The sequence below is a fragment of the Chiloscyllium plagiosum genome, chromosome 6, assembly GCF_004010195.1.
Source record: "Chiloscyllium plagiosum isolate BGI_BamShark_2017 chromosome 6, ASM401019v2, whole genome shotgun sequence".
NCBI lineage: Eukaryota > Metazoa > Chordata > Chondrichthyes > Orectolobiformes > Hemiscylliidae > Chiloscyllium > Chiloscyllium plagiosum.
Genome location: NC_057715.1, coordinates 68,733,408 through 68,754,927, shown reverse-complemented (window position 1 = coordinate 68,754,927; position 21,520 = coordinate 68,733,408). Strand labels below are relative to the sequence as shown.

The following is a 21,520-nucleotide window of genomic DNA, read 5'->3' as shown; positions in this document are numbered from 1 at the left end:
GCCAGGGAATTCCTAGAGGCATGGCACTCATCCACAGATTCAATCAATAAGCACATCGACCTGGACCCAATATACCGGCCACTGCAGCGGATAGCTGGAACTGACAACCGGAAGCGGCAGATACAAATCACTATAAATGCCGGAGGAAACATCACAGAAGCGCTTCACAGGAGGGTCCCAAACACTGAGGATGTCACCTAGACAGGGGATGAAACGTCTGCAACACAAATTCCCAGCTCGGCGAACGGAACCACAACAATTCTCTTTTATTATCTAGTCAGCATCCACCAGACTTTTTGGAAGCCCATCCTGGATCTAAATGACCGTGCAAGAAAGGTCACCTCTGATTCTTCTGAATACTCTTAAACTTGTCTTGAGGTTTCTTCGATTGGAAGCAGTTGCTTCTTATCAGAAATTGCTCACAACTTTGAACACATACCAAATCTACTGTTAACCACCTCTCCTCAAAGGAGACATACCAGCTCTGAACTGTTGAGGGTGTTTAGGTTGGTTGTGCTTGCTAGGAATACTAATAAGAGGATCAGGGACATAAATCAGTGTCCAGTTTTCATGTAGCAGAATTTTTACCCCAAGATAATTATATTGTAAATGTTGAGGCTGAACTCAAGTCCCAACTTGTATGAGGAGTAGAATCTCACCAACATGGGCTGCAGTATTCTGCTGTCTGTTTCAAAACTAAACAAACAGCCTTCTTTAGAACTATATCTTCATTACTTACAGCATATAATTAAGAAAAGTTTTAGAATTAATGCCATATTTTCTCACCAAGAGCAGACAGAACAGATGCTGACCAAAAGAGCTCTCCCATGACAGCAGGGATGAACATCAGGCCACCTATCCTTCCACCATAGGTTTCCTGAAAGGGGTCCAACATAGTCACATACCTTCTTGAACGCATTGTTTTAGCGAAAAACAAACCGCCTGTAAAAATGTTATTAAAGAACCAATTTGTTATATACCATTCCTTTATTTAAATTGGCAATACTATAGTGTAAAAATATTTGTGATGTAAACTGCTATGAAATAAATAAAATATTGCATTAGCTATGGTACGATACAACTGGTCATGCTGCTGACACTTGGATCTAATCCAAGGAAAGCAAAGTAGGAGAAAAAAAATTGTGGGAGGATACAAAGATTTTGCAAATGGATTAGAGATAAATTCAATGAATTTGCGATAAGTTAGTTGATGGAGTATAAAATTGGACAATGTGAGGTGATCTTATTGAAACTTAGGTTTCTGAAGAGGCTCAGTAGGGTAGATACTGAGAAGATATTTTCTGTCATGAGAAAATCAAGAATTATGGGGCAGAATCTAAAAGATAAACAGTCTCACATTTAGTAGTTGATGAGGAAGTTATTAGTCCTTGGCATTCTCTTACACAGAGAACAGTATGGGTTAGGTCATTGAATATATTCATATCAAAGTTGGACAGATTTTAATGACCAAGAGAGTCACTGGCAACAGGGAGCCGGCAGAAATATTGAGTGAATGTCATTGTCAGGTCAGTCATGTTGAATGGTGGATCAGGTTAGATGAGCATAATGGACTATTTGTGTTCTATATCTAAGGATCTTATGATGTGACACTGCAGCCATACTGAAAAATAAAACAATGTTCTGTGGCTCTGTCAGGACTGATTAGCTGCAATTTCCTACATAAAACAGGAATGATCCTTCTTTGAGTTTGGAATGTTTTATGTAGCAAGTGAGGGAGAATGGCAAATTTTATCCAATGTCTATAACAATTAGAAAAGATTTAAATTGAAATTTGGTATATGATGCTTTAAATTGTCATGTGATGGTATAATACCTTACATAAAAACTCATACTTAAAATTAACTGTTTCATATAAAAGCATGACATACTGTATTGTTGTTTTACTCAGTAACAGTATTCATTTCTATATGTCTCATTTTTCAAAAAGGGCATTAAAATATAACCTTAGAATACCAGAAATGTTTTATAGCATCTAAAGGTCATGCTGCTGCAAAAGAACAAACATACTGCCAATGTAATATGTTGGAGAACAAGGATCATATTTTAAGATATTTGACTGACATATCATAAATCATAGAATTTATATTAAAATACTGCTGTCTTAAATTTCATTACAAGAGATTAAATTTACAGAACACATCTATTTTGGGAATGCCAATCAAGTTTAATTGAAACATTAGTCTCAGGACTGATTTTCAATCTCAATATATTCTTGAGATAGTTAAGTTTTTTCACCCTTGTATTCTAGTAAACATTAACAATGTTTGTTGGAGCATGACCAGTTGAGTTTAGATGCCAGGGCATGACACCTAAGAATGAATTAGTAGTTTGAACTGGCAGCTAACCTGACGAACCTTCTAACAGTGAAAAGCAAAGGAAGATTAAACTACAACTGATTTTTGCTTTTTACCTAACTGAAACAAAAGGGAGAACTTGCAGTAATCTATAATGCCAATCAAATGTAAAGGGTAAGTACTCACATTGCAAGCTGTGTGCTGATTAATTTCAGAATATGGTGGTCACCAAGCTAATAAAGTAACAATAGCTATTAAAAGGGTATTGTGGCATAATTTATTATGTGTCATTGAGGAGTATTATGAAATGGATACAATTTTACTAAAAACTTTTCATTATTTGTTCGTGTGATGTGGGAATCATATCTAGCCAGAGGAAATGATGGTGAGTTATCTTCTGATCAGCTGCAGTTCATGAAGTGTCTGTACATAGTGCTGTTAGGAAGGAATCCCCCACCCCCAGGATTTTAATCCAATCAAAACAAAAGAATGGGGATATATTTCCAAGTCACAATGGTATCGGTTATCTTATTCTGTTTTCAGATTAAAATGAAGTAATGCCATCTCTGCATACAGTACCACATTATGACTGGGTTTGTGCAAACATCTGCCCTCTTTCTAGCTGGACTGTCCATGAGTCCATGATTAACTAATCATACTATGGTGCCAGCTCCTCTTTCAGCACTGCCATGGCTTACTTTCCCTCTATAATGGGTCATCACAGTGTCCACTGGCTAGGTTGCTGAAACAAAAGGCACTGCCAAACAACCATTCCAACCTGCCTTTATTAAACAAACAAACAAAAGAATGAATAGTTTGCTTTTATGCAAAAGAAATGGTTTGAAGGTAGAAGATAGGGGTTGCTTTTCAGACTGGAGGCCTGTGACCAGCAGTGTACCAAAAGGATTGATATTGGGTCCACTGCTTTTTGTCATTTATATAAATGATTTGGATGTGAATATAGGAGGTATGTTTAGTAAGTTTGTGAATAAGACCAAAATTGATGACATAGTGGACACTGAAGAAGATTATCTCAGAGTACAACAAGACTTTAATTAACTGAGTCAATGCGTTGAGGAGTGGCAGATGAAGTGTAATTTGTACAAATTGTGACAATGCTGTGGCTTTCAAGAGGTTATGTTGTCCTGGTTATTTTGAAAAGACATTGTAAGGCTGAGATGCCAAGCTGGCTACTGAATTCCACTTGTTTGGCCCGGAGGATTTGTTTCTAAAGTTGGAACAATGGAAGCAGCTTGGGTGTGGCCAGCCCTCACAGACCAGGCTTTCTAGCTTCTTTTTTAGGTTTAACTTTAGGCAGAAGCTATTGGGGTCTCAAAAGAGTTGGGATCTTCAATAAATGTCTCTTGCCTGCTACTTTGTCTGAAGTTTCTCTTGATACTTTTTCCTCCTGGATTGGAGAACTGCATGTGAGAATTTGTGTCTGATTTTCCTTTTAGCCAAGCAATGTATTTTTGATATATCATTATATAGGAACAATTAATTAGTAATAGTTTTTGAATCTACCATTCAGTTAAGTTTCCAATTAAGTTAATATTCTAAATTTCTCTTTCTTTGGTTGTATTTTAACTACAGTGTTTTACTAAATTGTAGTTTGCTTAATGTCGAATAGTTTGACCAGTCACATTACAGCTGAACACTTTTGTTATGAACTCAGCCAGACCACTCAAAACAGTCTTAAGCAGGCAGCCCAGACCATAAATTTGCAATTTGTTTCAGTAAGTGTACAGTGAAAATTAAGCGGAGTAAGATAGCAAGGATGATGACTACATTTTAAAACAGACAACAATTTATTCACAAAATTACACAATGAAACACTAAGAACAGAATAAAGAACCCCTACAGAACTCAGTCTATCCAAACTACACTTAATTATGCTGTTCTGAACATATACAACAGTCCCAATGAAGAAACTCTCTTTAAACCCCAGCATAAATGGAATACACGCTTAAAGGTTGAAGTTGAAGGGTAGAAACAAGAGAGAGTTTCCACACTGCTCACTGCTGAACTCCTCACCAGTTCAAGACTGAACTAAACTGCTAGGCTAGAGAGCTGACCACTCCCTTTCCATTATACAAGTCACTTCTAAAACATGTCCACTTTGGCCTGAAGTCTCATCTGTTTACATATAAACAAAAGGCCTCTCGAAGTCCTTTTCACCTCTGTACCAAACCCCATCTGATCAGAGCCCGGCTCAGTTTATTACCCCTCTGAAAAAAAATCAAGGACAGAGTAACCTTGAGCCAAGGAACAGCTTTTAGATAAAACAAAAGGACTAGCTTTGTGACACCTCCACGCTTAATAGAAATGAACTATCAATACCAAAAGATGGCCTCATTTTTAACCCAGCAAAACCCAGTTGGTAGTCTAAACACACATATACACTATACTAACTATAAACATGCAAACGTGCACAACCAAATGAAAATTCAGGCCGCGATATACTCACCACTGAATGCCTCCTTGTCTTATTTGAGTCTCGATAATGCATTAGCAAACATGGTTTCGCGACCTGCCACATGCATAATTGTCAAATTGAATGGCTGTAACAACAAGCTGCATCTAAACAGTCTGGCATTTTTGTTCTTAAATGTTTCCACAAATGTCAATGGATTGTGATCAGTGTATACAATTGTCTCAGATGCATTGCTGGTAATATAAACACTGAAATGTTGGAAGACCAACGCCAACTTAAAGTCTCTTTCTCCACCATTGAATATTTCTGTTGATAAACTATTAACTTCCTGGAAAAACACCCAGTGAGTCTTTCTATTCCCTTGTCATCCTCCTGCAGGACCACCGCACCAAAACCCACATCACTGGCATCGATATCCACCTTGAAAGGCTTTGTGTAATCCGGTGCGGCTAATACTGGGGCAGTGGTTAACACAGTTTTTAGGCTGTCAAATGCCTTTTGACAGTCCACTGTCCACTGAAACCTCTTGCCCTTTTATAGCAATTCAGTGAGTGGAGCAGCCACACTGCTAAAGTTCGGCACAAGTTTCCAGTAAAATCCATTCAACCCCACAAACCATAGTACTGCTTTTTACGCCAAGTGTGGGAAATTCCCCAATTACTTTTGTTTTCACATCCTATGGGGCCATTTGTCCATCTCCAATAACATGGCCCAGGAAGGTGACTTGCGCTTTATCAAATTCACTTTTAGCAATGTTTACCACCAAGCCTGCCTTCCGAAGTCAATCGAACAAATCCAATAAATGCTGTAAATGTTCCTTCCATGAGTGACAAAAATCACCAGGTCATCAATATACATCACACAATTGTGTAATCCGGCAATAACCTTATTAGTCAGTCTCTGAAATGTGGCTGGAGCGTTCTTCATACCAAATGGCATCACTTTGAACTGATATAGCCCATTTGCTGTAACAAAAGCCGAAATGCCTTTGCTCTCTCTGACAGAGGTACTTGCCAGTAGCCTCTGAGAAAGTCCAACTCAGAAATGTAAGTTTCTTGTCCCACATTTCAAAACAGACCTCCAACCATAGAATTGGATATGCATTAGTCTTTGTAACGGCGTTGATTTTGCAATAGCCCACACATAACCGTTGAGTACCATCTGGCTTTAGCACCATGACTATGGGGTGAGCTCTAGTCACTGTAACTCACTTCAATTATGCCATCTAGGAGCATGATCTCTATCTCTTTCTGAACCTGTGCTAACGTTAGAGGGTTATGCTGATAAGGATGTTGCTTATTTGGAACAGCATCTCTTATCTCTACATCATGCACAATAGGTTAGTATTTCCCAGTTTATTTCCGCATATCTCCCCATGTGATAGTAATAACTCTTCTGGGTCATTGCGATTTTTTTGTAGAAGGTAACTCAATAATTTATCCCAATTTTTGACAACTTCCTCATTGTCCAATTTGATGTGAGGAATGTTCAATTCAGAATCCTCCGAATTTGGTTCTTCTTCCTGTGCTGTAATCATTAACACCATCTCCTCTTGCTTTCCTTCCCTATCAAAATACTTTTTGAGCATATGTACATGACATGCTCTGTGAGATTTCTTCCTGCCTGGAGTCCTTATCAAATAGTTCACCTCACTCAATTTCTTCTCAATTTGAAACGGTCCACTAAACCTTGCTTTTATAGGCTCACCTGTCACTGAAAGTAACACCAATACCTTATCTCCAATTGCAAAATTGTGAATTTGTGACTTTGTATCCTCTTCCTGTTTCATTGTATGCTATGATACTTTTAACTGCAGACTAGCCAACTCTCCAGCTCTATTTAATCGTTCTATAAAATTTGACACATAGTCCAAATGGTGGTCTCTGAATTCTGACTTATTAATTTTTCCTTAATCAATTTTAGTGGTCCTCTTACCTTATGCCCAAAAATTAATTCAAATGGACTGAATTTGGTCAATTAATTTGGTGCATCTCTGATCGCAAAGAGTACAAATGAAACTCCCTTGTCCCAATCATCTCGATAACCCTGACCATAAGCCCTCAACATGGTCTTCAGTGTTTGATGCCATCTCTTTTGCACTGTCTGCAATTATGAATGGTACGCAATAGATTTGGATTGCTTTATTACCAAGTTAATCATAACCTCCTTGAATAGTTTTGATGTGAAGTTAGATCCTTAATCTGACTGGATCTCTATCAGCAGTCTGTATCTAGTAAAAAATTTAAGTAATTCTTCTCCAACCCATTTAGCTGTGATGTTGCATAATGGGATTCGTCTTGAAATCTAGTTGACACGTCCATTATTGTTAATAAATACTTATTCCCACTTTTTGTTTGAGATAGGGGACCTACACAGTCAATCAAGACTCTTGTGAAAGATTCCACAAATGCTGGAATAGATGTTAAAGTTGCAGGTTATATTACTGATTAGATTAGATTCCCTCCAGTGTGGAAACAGGTCCTTCGGCCCAGCAAGTCTGCACCGACCCTCCGAAGAGTAACCTACCAAGACCCATTTCCCTCTGACTAATGCACCTAACACTATGGGCAATTTAGCATGGCCAATTCACCCGACCTGCATATCTTTGGACTGTGGGAGGATACCGGAGCAAACACACGCAGACATGGGGAGAATGTGCAAACTCCACACAGACAGTCGTCCAAGGCTGGAATTGAACCTGGGTCCCTGGCACTGTGAGGCAGTAGTGCTAACCACTGAGCCACCATGCTCCCAACTGCCTGTGGCTCTCCGATTAGCTGACATGTATGACACGTCTGGCAAAATTCAACTGCATCCTTGTATAGTCCAGGCTAGTAAAAATGTCTTTGTATTTTAGCTTGTGTTTCCTCACCCCTAAATGACCTCCAGATGATAGCTCATGAGCCACTCATAGCACCTCCTTTTTATACCGTACTGGCAAAACAATTTGATGACTCTTTGCCCATTTTTATAGACAATAGACAATAGGTGCAGGAGTAGGCCATTCAGCCCTTCGAGCCTGCACCGCCATTCAATATGATCATGGCTGAACATTCCTAATCAGTATCCTCTTCCTGCTTTATCTCCATAACCCTTGATTCCTCTATCTTTGAGAGCTCTATCCAACTCTTTCTTAAATGAATCCAGAGACTGGACCTCCACTACCCTCTGGGGCAGAGCATTCCACACAGCCACCACTCTCTGGGTGAAGAAGTTTCTCCTCATCTCTGTCCTTAATGGTCTACCCCGTATTCTTTTCAACAGATGTGTTTTCCAGGTTGATGGCCCTTGGGGTGCGTCATACAATTATAGGGGGAGACTTCAATCGCCTTATGGACCCCGAAGTGGACAGGATGCCTTGGGGTCTTGTGAGTATATCCCCGCAATCCAGGCAGCTGGTGGACCTGAACTTGGAGCTGGGGTTGGTGGATGTGTGGAGATACCTTCGCCCTGAGGGTAGGTACTTTACCTTTTTCTCTAACCCACATAAATGCTATACGAGGATTGACATGTTTTTTGCCCCATCGGCCTTTTTGAATTCGGTGCTGTCTTGCAGAATTGGGAATGTAGCCATTACTGATCATGCAGCAGTGCACATGGAGGTTAAGGCCACTGGTGATGAGACAGGCTCGTGGCATTGGCGCATGGATCCTTTCCTCCTGAAGGATAGCAAATTCATTGAGTATTTTTCATGGGATTTTAAAATTTTTTGGGATTTTAATTTGAGTATGGCCAATAACCCGTCAGTGCTCTGGGAGACTGCTAAGGCCTATGCAAGGGGTTTGATTATTTCTTACTCGGTGACCCGGAGGCGGCAGAGGGGAGAGCAGCAGCGTATGCTCGAGGCCCGGCTGAAGGCAGCTGAGATGGCATACTTTGAAAGACAATCTGTGACCAAGTTGCAGTGGATTACAGCCCTCAGGGCTACTCTGAATGCTTTGCTCACGTAGACAGCCAAGAGGGAGATTTTCTTTTTGAAGCAGATGTTATTCAAGTATGGTGATAAACTGGGTAGGATCTGGCGTACCTGGCTAGAAAGAAGAATGTCCCCCAATCTATCACATCCATTAGAGAGTGTGCTGGTACTCTTACTTGCAATTCCAAAAAAGACTAACACAGTAGTCAGGAAGTTCTACTCTGAGTTGTACTGGTCGGTGGGCTGTGAGAATAGATTGGCGAAGGTGAAGTCCTTTTTTAAAACCATGGACCTCCCAGGTGTAACATCAGTGCAGGGGTCTCTTTTGAATAGTCCAAGAGATACAGGAGGCGATGAATCCCTTAAGTTCAGGTCCTTCAGCCACTGTTACCTCAGGGCGATTGCTTGTGTCTTCCCCAGTGAATACAGATCTGAAATACCCATTTAATTCCTCTGCCATTTCTTTGTTCCCCATAATATATTCCCCTGTTTCTGTGTTCAAGGGCCCAATTTTAGTCCTAACCATTTTTTTGCCTTGCACATACCTAAAAAGCTTTTACTATCCTCCTATATATTATTGGCCAATTTACCTTCGTATCTCATTTTTCCTCTGCGTATTTCCTTCTTAGTAATCCTCTGTTGCTCTTTAAAAGCTTCCCAGTCCTCAGTTTTCCCACTTATCTTTGCTATGTTATACTTTTTCTCTTTTAACTTTATATGTTTCTTAACTTCCCTCGTCAGCCACGGCCGCCCATGCCTCCTCCTGGGATCTTTCTTCCTTTTAGGAATGAACTGATCCTGCAACTTCTGCATTATACACAGAAATATCCGCCATTGTTCATCCACAGTTATCCCTGCTAAGGTATTGCACCATTGAACTTTGGCCAGCTCCTCCCTCATAGCTCCATAGATCCCTTTATTCAACAGAAGTACTGTCACTTCCAACTGTACCCTCTCCCTCTCAAATTGCAGATTTGAGAGGGAGAGGGTACACTATGGTCACTACTTCCCAATGGCTCTTCACTTCGAGGTCTCTGAACAATTCTGGTTCGTTACACAATACCAGATCCAGAATTGCCTTCTCCCTGGTCGGCTCCAGCACCAGCTGCTCTAAGAATCCATCTCTGAGGCACTCTACAAAGTCTCTTTCTTTTCATCTGCTTGAATGTGTGATGGTCTCTATTTCCTCATTAAGACATAATTCGTTAAGTAGTAACACACAGGAATGCATTCACTAGCTTTCTCCGTAAATGCCCTTTGATTTTACTATTGAAGTTCTCATCTTTCTGCTGTAATTCAATCAGCTTAGCAGAGCTAAAGACACTTGTATGATTACCTATTTGCTCCTTCTCTGTTCCACTCGTCTGCTCAAAAAGGGTCTTGGATAATGCTATGTCAGCTTCCTTATCTGTGCCTTTTGATCTCTCCTGTTTCAACTTGTGCCTCTGTGATCTTCTGATCACACAATCAGGGAAAATTCCTCGATAAACATTCTTCATATCTTCAGTTGCCTACATCCCCACTGGCTTTTCAACTAGAGTAGGCAGCACACTTACTGGTGAATCAGCTATATCATTTGCAAGGACAAATTGTATTCCTGGGGCTGAGAGTTTGTCCAGTATTCCTACCACAAATTCTCCACTCTTCTCTGGATTTTCAAACCTCACTTTACATAACTGGGCACCATTAATTTCACCATTAATTCCTGCTACCAATACCTTTTCTGGCAATAGTCCCTCAGGAGCACATATCTCCTCATCCTTCAACATTAAGGACTTAATATTGTAACCACCTTACCTATTACTCCTGGCCTATGTGCATAACATTACCATTGCATATATATTTTTTAAGCAGATCTGGTACTTGCTCCTTAATTAACCTCTGATAATCTTGTAGACTGTGAGGCACTTGTCTAACTTCCCTTGTACTTTTTATTACTAGTACAACAAAACTTCCAGATTTGTCTGGTTTTCCTACATCTGGCTTTATCCTAGCCCACCAACACTGTGATTTTGTGTGGCCCACTTTATTACAATGAAAACACTGGAGCTTTTTAAAACTTCTTTGTCCCCCTCAACAGTTTCTTTTTTACCCTGTGGTAAGTTATCCTTATGATCTTCACTGAGATCTACCTTTCCCTTCCCAAGTGAGGATTTCTCTTTGCCCCAGTTTCCATCCCTCAAGGACTGAAATTGAGTCTGGAAGCCAAACCATGTTTTATGGACCAGCTCATAATCATCAGCCACTTCAGCTGCTAACCTTAGTGTTTTAACTCTCTGCTCATCCACATGAGTTCACACTACTTCAGGCAGTGAGTTTTTGAATTCCTCCAAAATAATTACCTAAGGCCATCTTAGTTTGCTCGATTTTTAAAGCTCTTATCCATCTATCACAATTACTCTGTTGGATACTTTCGAAATCAATATAGGTTTGACCAGGGTCCCTCCTTAGATTCCTGAAATCTTGTGGATGGGCTTCTGGTACAAGCTCATATGCACTTAAAATGGCGTTTTTCACCTCCTCATTCTCCCCAGATACCTCCTCTGATAGTGATGCAAATACCTCACTCGCCCTACCTGCACATTTTGTTTGAGTCAACAAAAGCCACATTGCCACTGGCCACTGCATTTGTTTAGTCACCTTTTCAAATGAGATGAAAATGACTTCCACATCGTCCTCATCAAATTTAGGCAATGCTTGAACATACTTAAACAGTTTCCCACTAGACGTCTGAGGCTTGCTCATCCTCACATTCTTCCTCACTAAGCCTACCCTCAGCCTTTAAAGCTGACTTTCCTTTTTAAGAGTCAGTTTTTGAAGTTCAAAAGCTCTCTTTTTCCTTCTTTGCTGTCTCTTTTGCCATCTCCCGCTGTTCTCTTTTTTTCTCTCTGTTCTGCTTTTAGTTGTAACTCAAACTGTTTCATTTCTGCTGCCCTTTCCTTATCTCTCACCTCTAACTCAAGCTGCTTCATTTGCAATTGAATTCTTGCCATCTCTATAGATGCTGATGGTTTCTCCAGTAAGTTTAAATGCTGAGCCATTGCTGGAATTATTTCTCCTTTCCTCCCAGAAGCAGGCAGTTCCAATTCCAGCTTCTCTGCTAATTCTTGCAACTTGGTCTTATTCACTGTTTGCAAAACTTCCAAAGTCACTGCCTCCACATCTGGAAAACTTTTGGGGACTGAAAGAGACATTACTATCCAAAGCTTTGTCTACCTAACCAAACCAACACCCAAAATAAAGTCACTAACACCTACCACTCACTGAGTAAAATCCCGGATGAGCCCCCAATCTGTTATGGACTTGGCCAGACCACTCAAAACATTCTTAAGCAGGCAGCCCAGACCATAATTTTACAATTTGTTTTGGTACAGTGAAAATTATGCGGAGTAAGATAGCTAGGGTGACTACTAGATTTTAAAACAGACAAATGATTATTCACAAAATTACACAATGAAACACAAAGAACAGAATAAAGCACCCCTACAGAACTCAGTCTATGCAAACTAGACTTAAATATGCTGTTCTGAACATATACAACAGTCCCAATAATCAAACCCACTTTAAAATGCAATATAATTGGAACAATGCTTACAGGTTGAAGTTGAAGGCAGAAAGAGAGAGAGAGTTTCCACACAGCTCACTGCTGAACTCCTCACTAGTTCAATTCTGAACTGAACTTCTCAGCTAGAGAACTGACCACTCCCCTTTCGTTATACAGGACACTTCTAAAACATGACCACTTTGGCCTGAAGTCTCATCTGTTTACATATAAACAAAAGGCCTCTCAAAATTCTTTTCATCTCTGTACCAAAGCAGACTAATCAGAGCCTGGCCTAGTTTATTACCCCTCTGAAAAAATATCAAGGATAGAGTATCCTTTAGCCAAGGAGCAGCTTTTAGAAAAAAAAGGACTAGCTTTGTGACGCTTTACTGTTGCCTTTAAAATAAGAAAATGTTAGGGCCTAGGCTGCCTTCTTAGAATGTTTTGACGGAGTCTGATCTGGACCATAATAAAATGCAAGGTGTTGCATTTGTATAAGACAAACCGGGGCGGGGCTTATACAGTTGATAACACGACCCAGGGGAGTATTGCTGAATAGAAAGAACTAGGGCTTTTCTTGAAAGTCCCATTGTTCCTTGAAGGTGGTGCCACAGGCGGACCAGGTGGTAAAGAAGGCTTTGACACGCTTACCTTCATTGGTCATTGTATTGAATATAGGAGTTGGGACATCATGTTGCAGCTGTACAAAACATTGGAGGGGCCAATTTTGGAATACTGTGTACAATTCTAGTCAGCCTATATGTTGAAAAGTGCAGAAAAAAATTACAAGAATGTTGCCAAGATTGGAAAGTTTGAGTTCTAGGAAGAGGCTGAATAGGCTGGGACTGTTTTCCCTGGAACGTCGGATGCTGAGGGGTGACCTTATAGAGGTTTATAAAATCATGAGGGACATAGATAAGATGAAGAGCCAAGGTCTTTTTCCCAGAGTAGAGGATTCCAAAACTCGAGGGCATAGATGTAAGGTGAGAAGGGAAAGATTTAAAAGGGACTGAGGGGTAGATTTTTCACACAGAGACTGGTGCTTGTATGGAATGAGCTGTCAGAGGAAGTGTTGGAAGTGGATACAATTACAACATTTAAAAGGTTTTTGGATGGGTATATGAACAGGAAGGGTTTCGAGGGATATAGGGCAAAGTTTAGGATATCTGGTCAGCTTAGGATATCTGGTCAGTTTAGGATATCTGGTCAGCATGTACAAGTTAGACCAAGGGGTCTTTATCCGTGCTGTATGACAGTATGACACTAAGCCGAAACATCCTTTTCACATCCATCCAGTCAAGTCCCCTTAGGATGTAATTTATTACATCTAAGTAGTCAGAGGTCAGTTCTTTTCACAGAGAGTGGTGGGTGTGTGGAATGCACTGTTAGTGGTGGTAGCAGAGTCAGATACATTAGGGAATTTAAGCGAATCTTAGATGGGCACATGGATGACAGCTAAATGAAGGGTATATAGGTTAGTTTGATTTTAGAGTAGGATAAAGGGTCGGTACAATATCAAGGGTTCAAGGGGCCTGAACTGTGCTGTACTGTTCTATGTTCCATGTGCTATAACTATGCGCACGGTTACTAACAAGAGGTAGGCAAGATGAGTATGTCCTTTACTGTATCAGAATCCCACTTACTGCCTGAACTGTCCAGGACTGCTCAGTGCTCCCCCCAGTGGCTATGTTGGGTATCAGAGTGGATGGAGCTTCATCTTGGCTCCTGGATGAATTCTTCCATATTAATTCCCTTATAAAACAATTAAAACCACCTCCTGAGAGCGTTCATCACCTTCCTTCCTCCTCAACTCTGAAAAGCTTGTTCTCCTCTGTTCATTCTCTCTGCCAGGTAGACCAGTGATGGAATGGTAACTGCAGCTTTCTAGCAGTCATTAGTTTTTATCAGAGTGAACAGATCTTAATCTTAAATCCTAGAATAACCCTTTCATATCCATTCACTTATTTAACAGCCCCGCTCAAAGTAACTTGTTGCTGCAATTCTACAGGGCATTAGTGGGACCACACACAAAGAATTGTGTGCATGTTTGGTTTCCTTATCCTGGTAGAATTCCCGCAAGATGTTCTGACTTTGGAGGGAGTGCAACAAAGATTAACTGGACTGATCTTGTAGGATGGCAGGTATGATGCATCTAGAGACTGGAACAGTTAGGGCCACATTCACTGGTATAAAGAAGAATTGAGTGGGGATGTGATGGTGTTAGGTGAAGGAGGCTGGGATCTCACATACCTATAAGTTCTAATCAGACACTGGACAGGATGCTCCTGATGACCAGTGAGTCAAATCCAAGGGTCATAGCTCAAGGAAATGGGGTAGACCATTTCAGACTGAAGTAAGGAGAAATATCTTCACTCAGAGAGGAGAGCCTGTGGAATTCTCTGCCACAGAAAGTAGTTGAGGCCAAACATTATTTGCTTAAGGAGGGGATATATGTAGTTCGTAGTGCTAAAAGCGTGAAGTTCCCAAAGTACTGAGTTGGTTGATTTGCCATAATCATATTGAAGAGGCTTGAAGGCCCGAATGGCCGGCTCCTATTTTGAATATTTCTAGCTTTCCAGTTTCCAGCTCATTTTACAATGGCAAAAACAAGCAAATTACATTCACCATTAATTCTTCTCCTCCCAAGTGTCTGACTTCATGGATTCAAGTGAACTATTGATTTGACAATTTTTCCAAGATGTATTTGGTTCTGACTTGGAGGCTTGATGCTTTGTTTGCTTGAGAATTGTTGATGTTAACGTTGCTTTTGAATGGTCTGTCTAACATTATTGTCATGATGTCCCTCTTTGGATTCATCCCGATGAAGCATTAATGAAGGTTGAGTGGTGCATTTCCTCCATGTGACACCCTCCATCATATGAACAATATACAATTGTTGCTGGTCTTGGATTACCATATCATTCCTCTATTGGTCCCTTTCTTATACCCCTTAATCCAGTTACAGCAATGGTGGCGTCCATTGTCATGAAGATCTTGCTGCTATTGATTAGCGTCCTCCTTGTTAGAAACATTTTTAGAGTCCTTTGGACTCAACTGTGGATTCAACCTCTTTAATAAGATGGGGAGTGGACTCATCAGTTTTCCTCATTCCCTCAGTAACTCTGATGGTGAAAGCTACATCAGATCGAAGTGGACCAGTAATTTCATGAGGCAATACAAGTTCAACATATTTTTCAGAAAATATTTCATGATCCATATTCTATCTTCTTGTTCCCCTTTGGACGAGTTGGTAAGCTGGTTACATGTTGAAATCCAAAAGTGGCTGGAAACTGGAACTGTGGTCGATTGTCAGATACAACCACATCTGGGATCCCATGTATTACAAACACTGCATGTGTGACACCAATAACTGTGTCTGTAATGGTGGTATATAATGCTTCTCTTTAAGCATCAGAAGATAAAGAACTATAATCTCTAAAGGACTAGAGGGCACCTTTCTCTATTAGAGAGAGAGAGAGAGAAAGACAGATAATGTTTTATGTGCAGCTTGAGGGTAATCACTCCACAGCTTGTGATAATGTGAGGAGACAGGCCTCAGGAATTGCCACAGTCTGTACAAGGATTAAACCCATCCTGTTGATTTAGTTCTACAATAAATCACTAGTCACTTAGCCAAATGAAGAAACCAACTTCTCACCACAAAAAATAGTTGACAGCGATAAAACAAGACAGTCTGTCAAACATAGCTAGGTCATTTCTGTCATTTCTGAGTCACTCTCATACTCTGGTGGGGGAGTATTAGGAATTAATAGTTCTGTATTGAGACTTGTGAATAACAACTTTCACAGTCAGCTACAAGGTCCTTGATTTCTTTTGAGATCTTTAGCCATAAACTCAGTGCCTGAGTCCAGATTCTGCACTTGGTAATGTGCAAGCATTCCTGATATAATTTGTTCAGAAAGTCATCTCTGATTAACAGTTTACTTATTCCAATTCTAAATAACAACAATTCAGTTTCCTCGTGCTTTTCCAACACCACTCTAATCTAAACTCTGGTTTCCAGCATCTGCAGTCCTCACTTTTGCCAATGTGTCACAAATGGAGTTAACATTAATAAGCAACTTTGATTGGTCATCTAATGGGACCTGCTAGAGTTCACTGCTGGATTTAATTTGTTGAGAATTCCTCTGTTAGGCAATTTAACTAAGGTCTTGTCATCAGTAAACATGGGATGAAACTCCGTAGCAAACAATTTGTTGAGCCGAGTTGCTGACACATTGACAGATCCGGTTTATTTGGGCAAAGTGACCACTTGGATGTAAGCATAAGGGATGTCGTTAGTAAGTTTGCAGATGACACCAAAATTGGAGGTGTAGTGGACAGCGAAGAAGGTTACCTTGGATTACAACAGGATCTTGATCAGATGGGCCAATGGGTTGAGGAGCGGCAGTAGAGTTTAATTTAGATAAATGCTAGGTGCTGCATTTTGGGAAAGTAAACCTTAGTAGGACTTATACACTTAATGGTAAAGTCCTAGGGAGTGTTGCTGAACAAAGAGACCTTGGAGTGCATTGCTCCTTGAAAGTAGAGTTGCAGGTAGGTAGGATAGTGAAGAAGGCATATGGTATGTTTTTCTTTGTTGGTCAGAGTATTGAGTACAGGAGTTGGGAGGTCATGTTGTGCCTGTACAGGACATTGGTTAGGCCACTTTTGGAATATTGCATGCAATTCAGGTCTCCTTCCTATCAGAATGATGTTGTGGAACTTGAAAGGGTTCAGAAAAGATTTACAAGGAAATTGACAGGGTTGGAGGATTTGAGCTATAGGGAGAGGTTGAAAAGGCTAAGGATGTTTTCCCTGGAGCGTCAGAGGCTGAGAGGTGACCTTATAGTTGTTTATAGAATCATGAGGGGCATGGATGGGGTAAGTAGACAAGGTCTTTTCCCTGGGGTGGGGGAGTCCAGAACTAGAGGGCATAGGTTTAGGGTGAGACGGGAAAGATATAAAAAAGACCTAAGGGGCAACATTATCATGCAGAGGGTGATGTGTGTGCGGAATGGGCTGCCCAAAGGAAGTGGTGGAAGCCAGTAAAATTGCAACATTTACAAAAGCATCTGAATGGGTATATGAATAGGAAGGGTTCGGAGGAAATATGGGCTGTGTGCTGGCAAGTGGGACTAGATTGGGTTGGGATATCTGGTCAGCATGGACAAGTCGGACTGAACGTTTCGTTTCCGTGCTGTACATCTCTACGACTCTATGACTTCTGAGCACGATTTGGTTGGTTTGATCATCAGGGAAAAGGCATCCATTTTGGTCATTTCCTGAAGATTTTTCTGAACTCAATTTGGTAAGAGAGCTGGAATCTTGGGTGCGTAGAGGTGTAATGGTTTTCCATCTTGTTTTAAAGTGATGCAGTTTGCTTAATCTGGTGATCAAATTAATTCCATTTCAAAGAAATATTTATCTCTGTACTGATACAGTTTTGCACATTTTGAAGAAGGTGGAGGGCTAGAAAACACTTTCTTACTCAAGTGAAGTTTGCCAATTTGGAATTGCATATGCATTCTCCAAGCTGACATTTTTTATGTTATCGTGTTACTTTCAGGATCTCCAAGTTTGGGATTTGTTCCACCTGAACAATGCAACTCCAGAACTGTAGCTGTAATGTCTGTTTCTGCAGCTCTGGTAAACAATCAATGACATTCACACCTTTATCAAGATTAAATTGAGCAAGATGTAAATTGACACTAAGCTCTGTCTGTGCATGAAGTGTGATACCTCAGATAGATTTGTTCGAAAGTGGGGTGGTATTGATGAAATGTAAGTTTGCTGATTGGCTGTGTAGTTCACAGTGAAGACAAAAGTGATAGGTAACAGGAGTTTATAGATGGGTTGGTCAAATCAGAGACAGATAGAATTTAACCCTGAGAAAGGTGAGTTGATGTGCTTTGAAAGAAGTAACACAACAAGGAAGTAGTCAATGAATAGCAAGATACCAGGAAGCTCAGAGGAATAAAGGGATCTTAGGATAGGTTAATAAGGTAGTTAGAAGGCATATACAACACTTGCCTTTATCAGAGTTGAGAGTGTGTTGCTAGGAAAGCACAGCAGGTCAGGCAGCATCCGAGGAGCAGGAGAATTGACGTTTCGGGCCAGAGCCATTCATCAGGAATGATACCTGATGAAGGACTCTGGCCTGAAACGTTGAATCTCCTGCTCCTTGGATGCTACCTGACCTGCTGTGCTTTTCCAGCAACACATTCTCAACTCTGATCTCCAGCATCTGCAGACCTCATTTTCTCCTATTTGCCTTTCTCAGTTGAGCCATAGATTACAAGAGCAAGGAGATTGCGTTGAGCTGTACAGATTTTGGTTTGTGTGTGCAGTTCTGGTCACTGCACTATAGGAAGGATGTGATTGCATTGGAGGGGATTCACCAGGATGTTGTATGGGATGGAGTATTTTAGTTGAGAAAAGAGGCTTGATAAGCTTGGGCTGTTTTTGTTGGAGCAGAGAAGGTTGAAGGGGTACCTGGATGAAGTGTGTATTATTATGAGGGGCAAGGACAGAGTTAATAGAAAGCAGATGTTCCCCTTAGTTGAAGGGTTCATAACAAGGGGACATAATTTTAGTGAAAGGCAGGAAGTTTGGTAAGGATTTGAGGTAACACTTTCTCTCCCAGAGAGTGACGTGGTCTGGTACGCACTGCCTGGAAGGGTAGTTGAGACTGGAAACCTCACAACCTTTTAAAATACTTGGATGGGCACTAGAAGTGTTGTAACTTTCAAGGCTGTCTGCAACAGCCAATCCTGTCCCTGTTCTAGCCAGTCTCCGTAGTTGAGACTGGAAACCTCACAACCTTTTAAAATACTTGGATGGGCACTAGAAGTGTTGTAACTTTCAAGGCTGTGGGCCTAGTGTGGGAAACTGGGACTAGTGCAGGTGGTAGTATATTTTTGGAGGTACAGACCCGATGGGCTGAAGGCCTTCTTTTCAACTATGTGATTCTATGATTCTGTGAATGTCTTTTTAGATCATTTTTGTTCGGGAGCGGAGATAATTCAAAAGAGACCTCCATAGAGATTTTAAAAATAGGTCTCTATCTGTCTTTCCAGGAAATAAAAGAAACTTTATAGTCGTGAGAGAGCTGTAAGGAAGCAGTCCTCTCTCTGACCCACACTTACTCACTCTCTTTATGAGTAAAAGACAGTCCTCTGAACTGGTAGCTCAATAATAATACGTAGTTCTAACTGATCAGCTACACCAACTGAGGATCTTCAATCACAGCAATGTGATCTCATCAACAGAAACCAATAGGACTGAAAAAATCACCTCATTCCACCTTTCAGTTTTGGACTGTTCATTACCAAGACTTTCTCTTTTCCACCCATAGTAAACATTGCAAAGCTATATGTCCTATCTCATCATGTGTATGGATGTTTGTGTGTATTTGGGTTTAAAGGGAATGAAGTTTAAGTTTACATAGTAACAGTTAATAACCCATTTTGCCTCTTAATAAAGACCAAGGTTATTCACAATTTGGTTTTATTGATGAAACCTGGTAGGAGTCCTTTTTTATGGTGCTCGAAAAACATGGCAGGTCAGGCAGCATCCGAGGAGCAGGAGAATCGACGTTGATTCTCCTGCTCCTTGGATGCTGCCTGAACTGCTGTGCCTTTCCAGCACCACAGTCTCGACTCTGATCTCCAGCATCTGTAATCCTTACTTTCTCCTAGTCTTTTTTTTGGCCCAAGTTAATAGTACTACTGAGGGGATTTAATCACCTTGATGATTCAATTGGACATTTTTAGTTTTGGACATCTATACTATGGTAGGGCACTGCACTCCATCTGACAATTACCTCAGGAAATGAACTCCTGTCCCTGATTTCACAGCCAGACCCAGAAGATAATAATCTTCCTCATTGTTTCATGCACCAAGGTTGTGTAACCAGACCGCTTGAGATTGTATCTCATTTTAGGGCTACTCTTCAGATGTACATGATGGTGTGGCTTCTCTGGAGCACTGGAAACCTGTTAATAATGGCAGGCGTACACTGTGGTGTTAATGCTCTACAGCCTACAAGTTATGATGCAGGGGGCTGTGTGCTGGGTCAGTATCCAGACTACTGAGTTTGTTGAACGCTAACAAGGGTTTGTTTAAGAACTGTTAAAATTCTCCCCTGACTTTGATAATACGTACAAGAGGAGATTGCCATGTCTTAAAAGGAAGTTACCATTATTCCTTATATCATGGGTAACGGTCCATTATATAAGATACTTGACACCTACAGACTAATCCCCAGCAGGATGGTGATACCTGGGAATTGAAATCTGGGAACATTGAAAGAAGTAAAACAAATTATTAAAACGCACAATGCTGTAAGAGAATGAAACTTCATTACAATCTTTCCTTTGGACTCTCATCATATTGCAATAGATGGTGAAAAGAGGGTTTGTTTATGGAGAAGACTGAAGACACAAAGCATGCTGCAGGAACTGACCAAGGCCCTAAGACAGCAACTTTCAAACCTGTGACATCAGAAGGACAAGGGCAGCAGAGGTACAGGAGCAACACGACCTAAAGGTTCTCCTCAAAACTACACATCATCTTGCCTTGGAAATATATCGTTATTCAAGGGTCAAACTAATTATTTTGACAGTTCTTCTTGAGATTTTAATCAAGGCATACTTATTAACTTTATGCATTTCTTTAGTTTTTAGTGGTTACTTTCTGATTTTCACTAATTCAGTTATTCCATAATTCTTCCACAATAATAATACTTTCTGTATGTGTTGACTTAACGGGCATTTTGACTCATGTGTAGTTAGAATATTTTATCAACATCCTCAACAATGATCAACTCTTACTTAAATGTATTGCTTTCCTTCTATGCTGTGGTTTTACATTTCTGGTCACTACAGTATTTAAGTTGAAGCAAGATAACCAGCATGAGCGAATAAAAGCTTTTCTTTCAATCGAAATAGCCACCACACTTCAGCAGTGGAAGAACCATCACTGTAAACACAGCTTCTGCAGATGGGTGAGGTCACAGTGAATGTGTTTTCATCTCATATTTAGACAAGGCAGTTACAGCCCTATATACTGCATCTCAGATCTCAACTGCAGATTTAAAACTTAACAAATGACAAATGTTCGGTACAGGGTATTCTATCACATTGTTTCTATGTTTTGTAGCGACTGAACTGCTGGAAACTAAACATTCAATACACTTTCACTATGAATCAGTAATTTAATGTTTTGTTTTTTGGATCCCAGTTAGCTTTGTTGGAAGGTTGACGGCTATTCTCACTCATTCATTCATTCATTCATTCATTCATTCATTC

General features: G+C 40.5%; 1 protein-coding gene across 1 annotated transcript in view; it reads right to left on the bottom strand.

Moving 5' to 3' along the window:
* The window catches only part of LOC122551056 (high-affinity choline transporter 1-like), a 113,010-nt gene that overhangs the window by 57,827 nt on the left and 33,663 nt on the right, over positions 1–21,520 (bottom strand). The window contains exon 4 of the mRNA XM_043692699.1: positions 787–942. Within this exon, the coding sequence (XP_043548634.1) occupies positions 787–942 (156 nt within the window). The remainder of the gene's footprint in view (positions 1–786; positions 943–21,520) is intronic.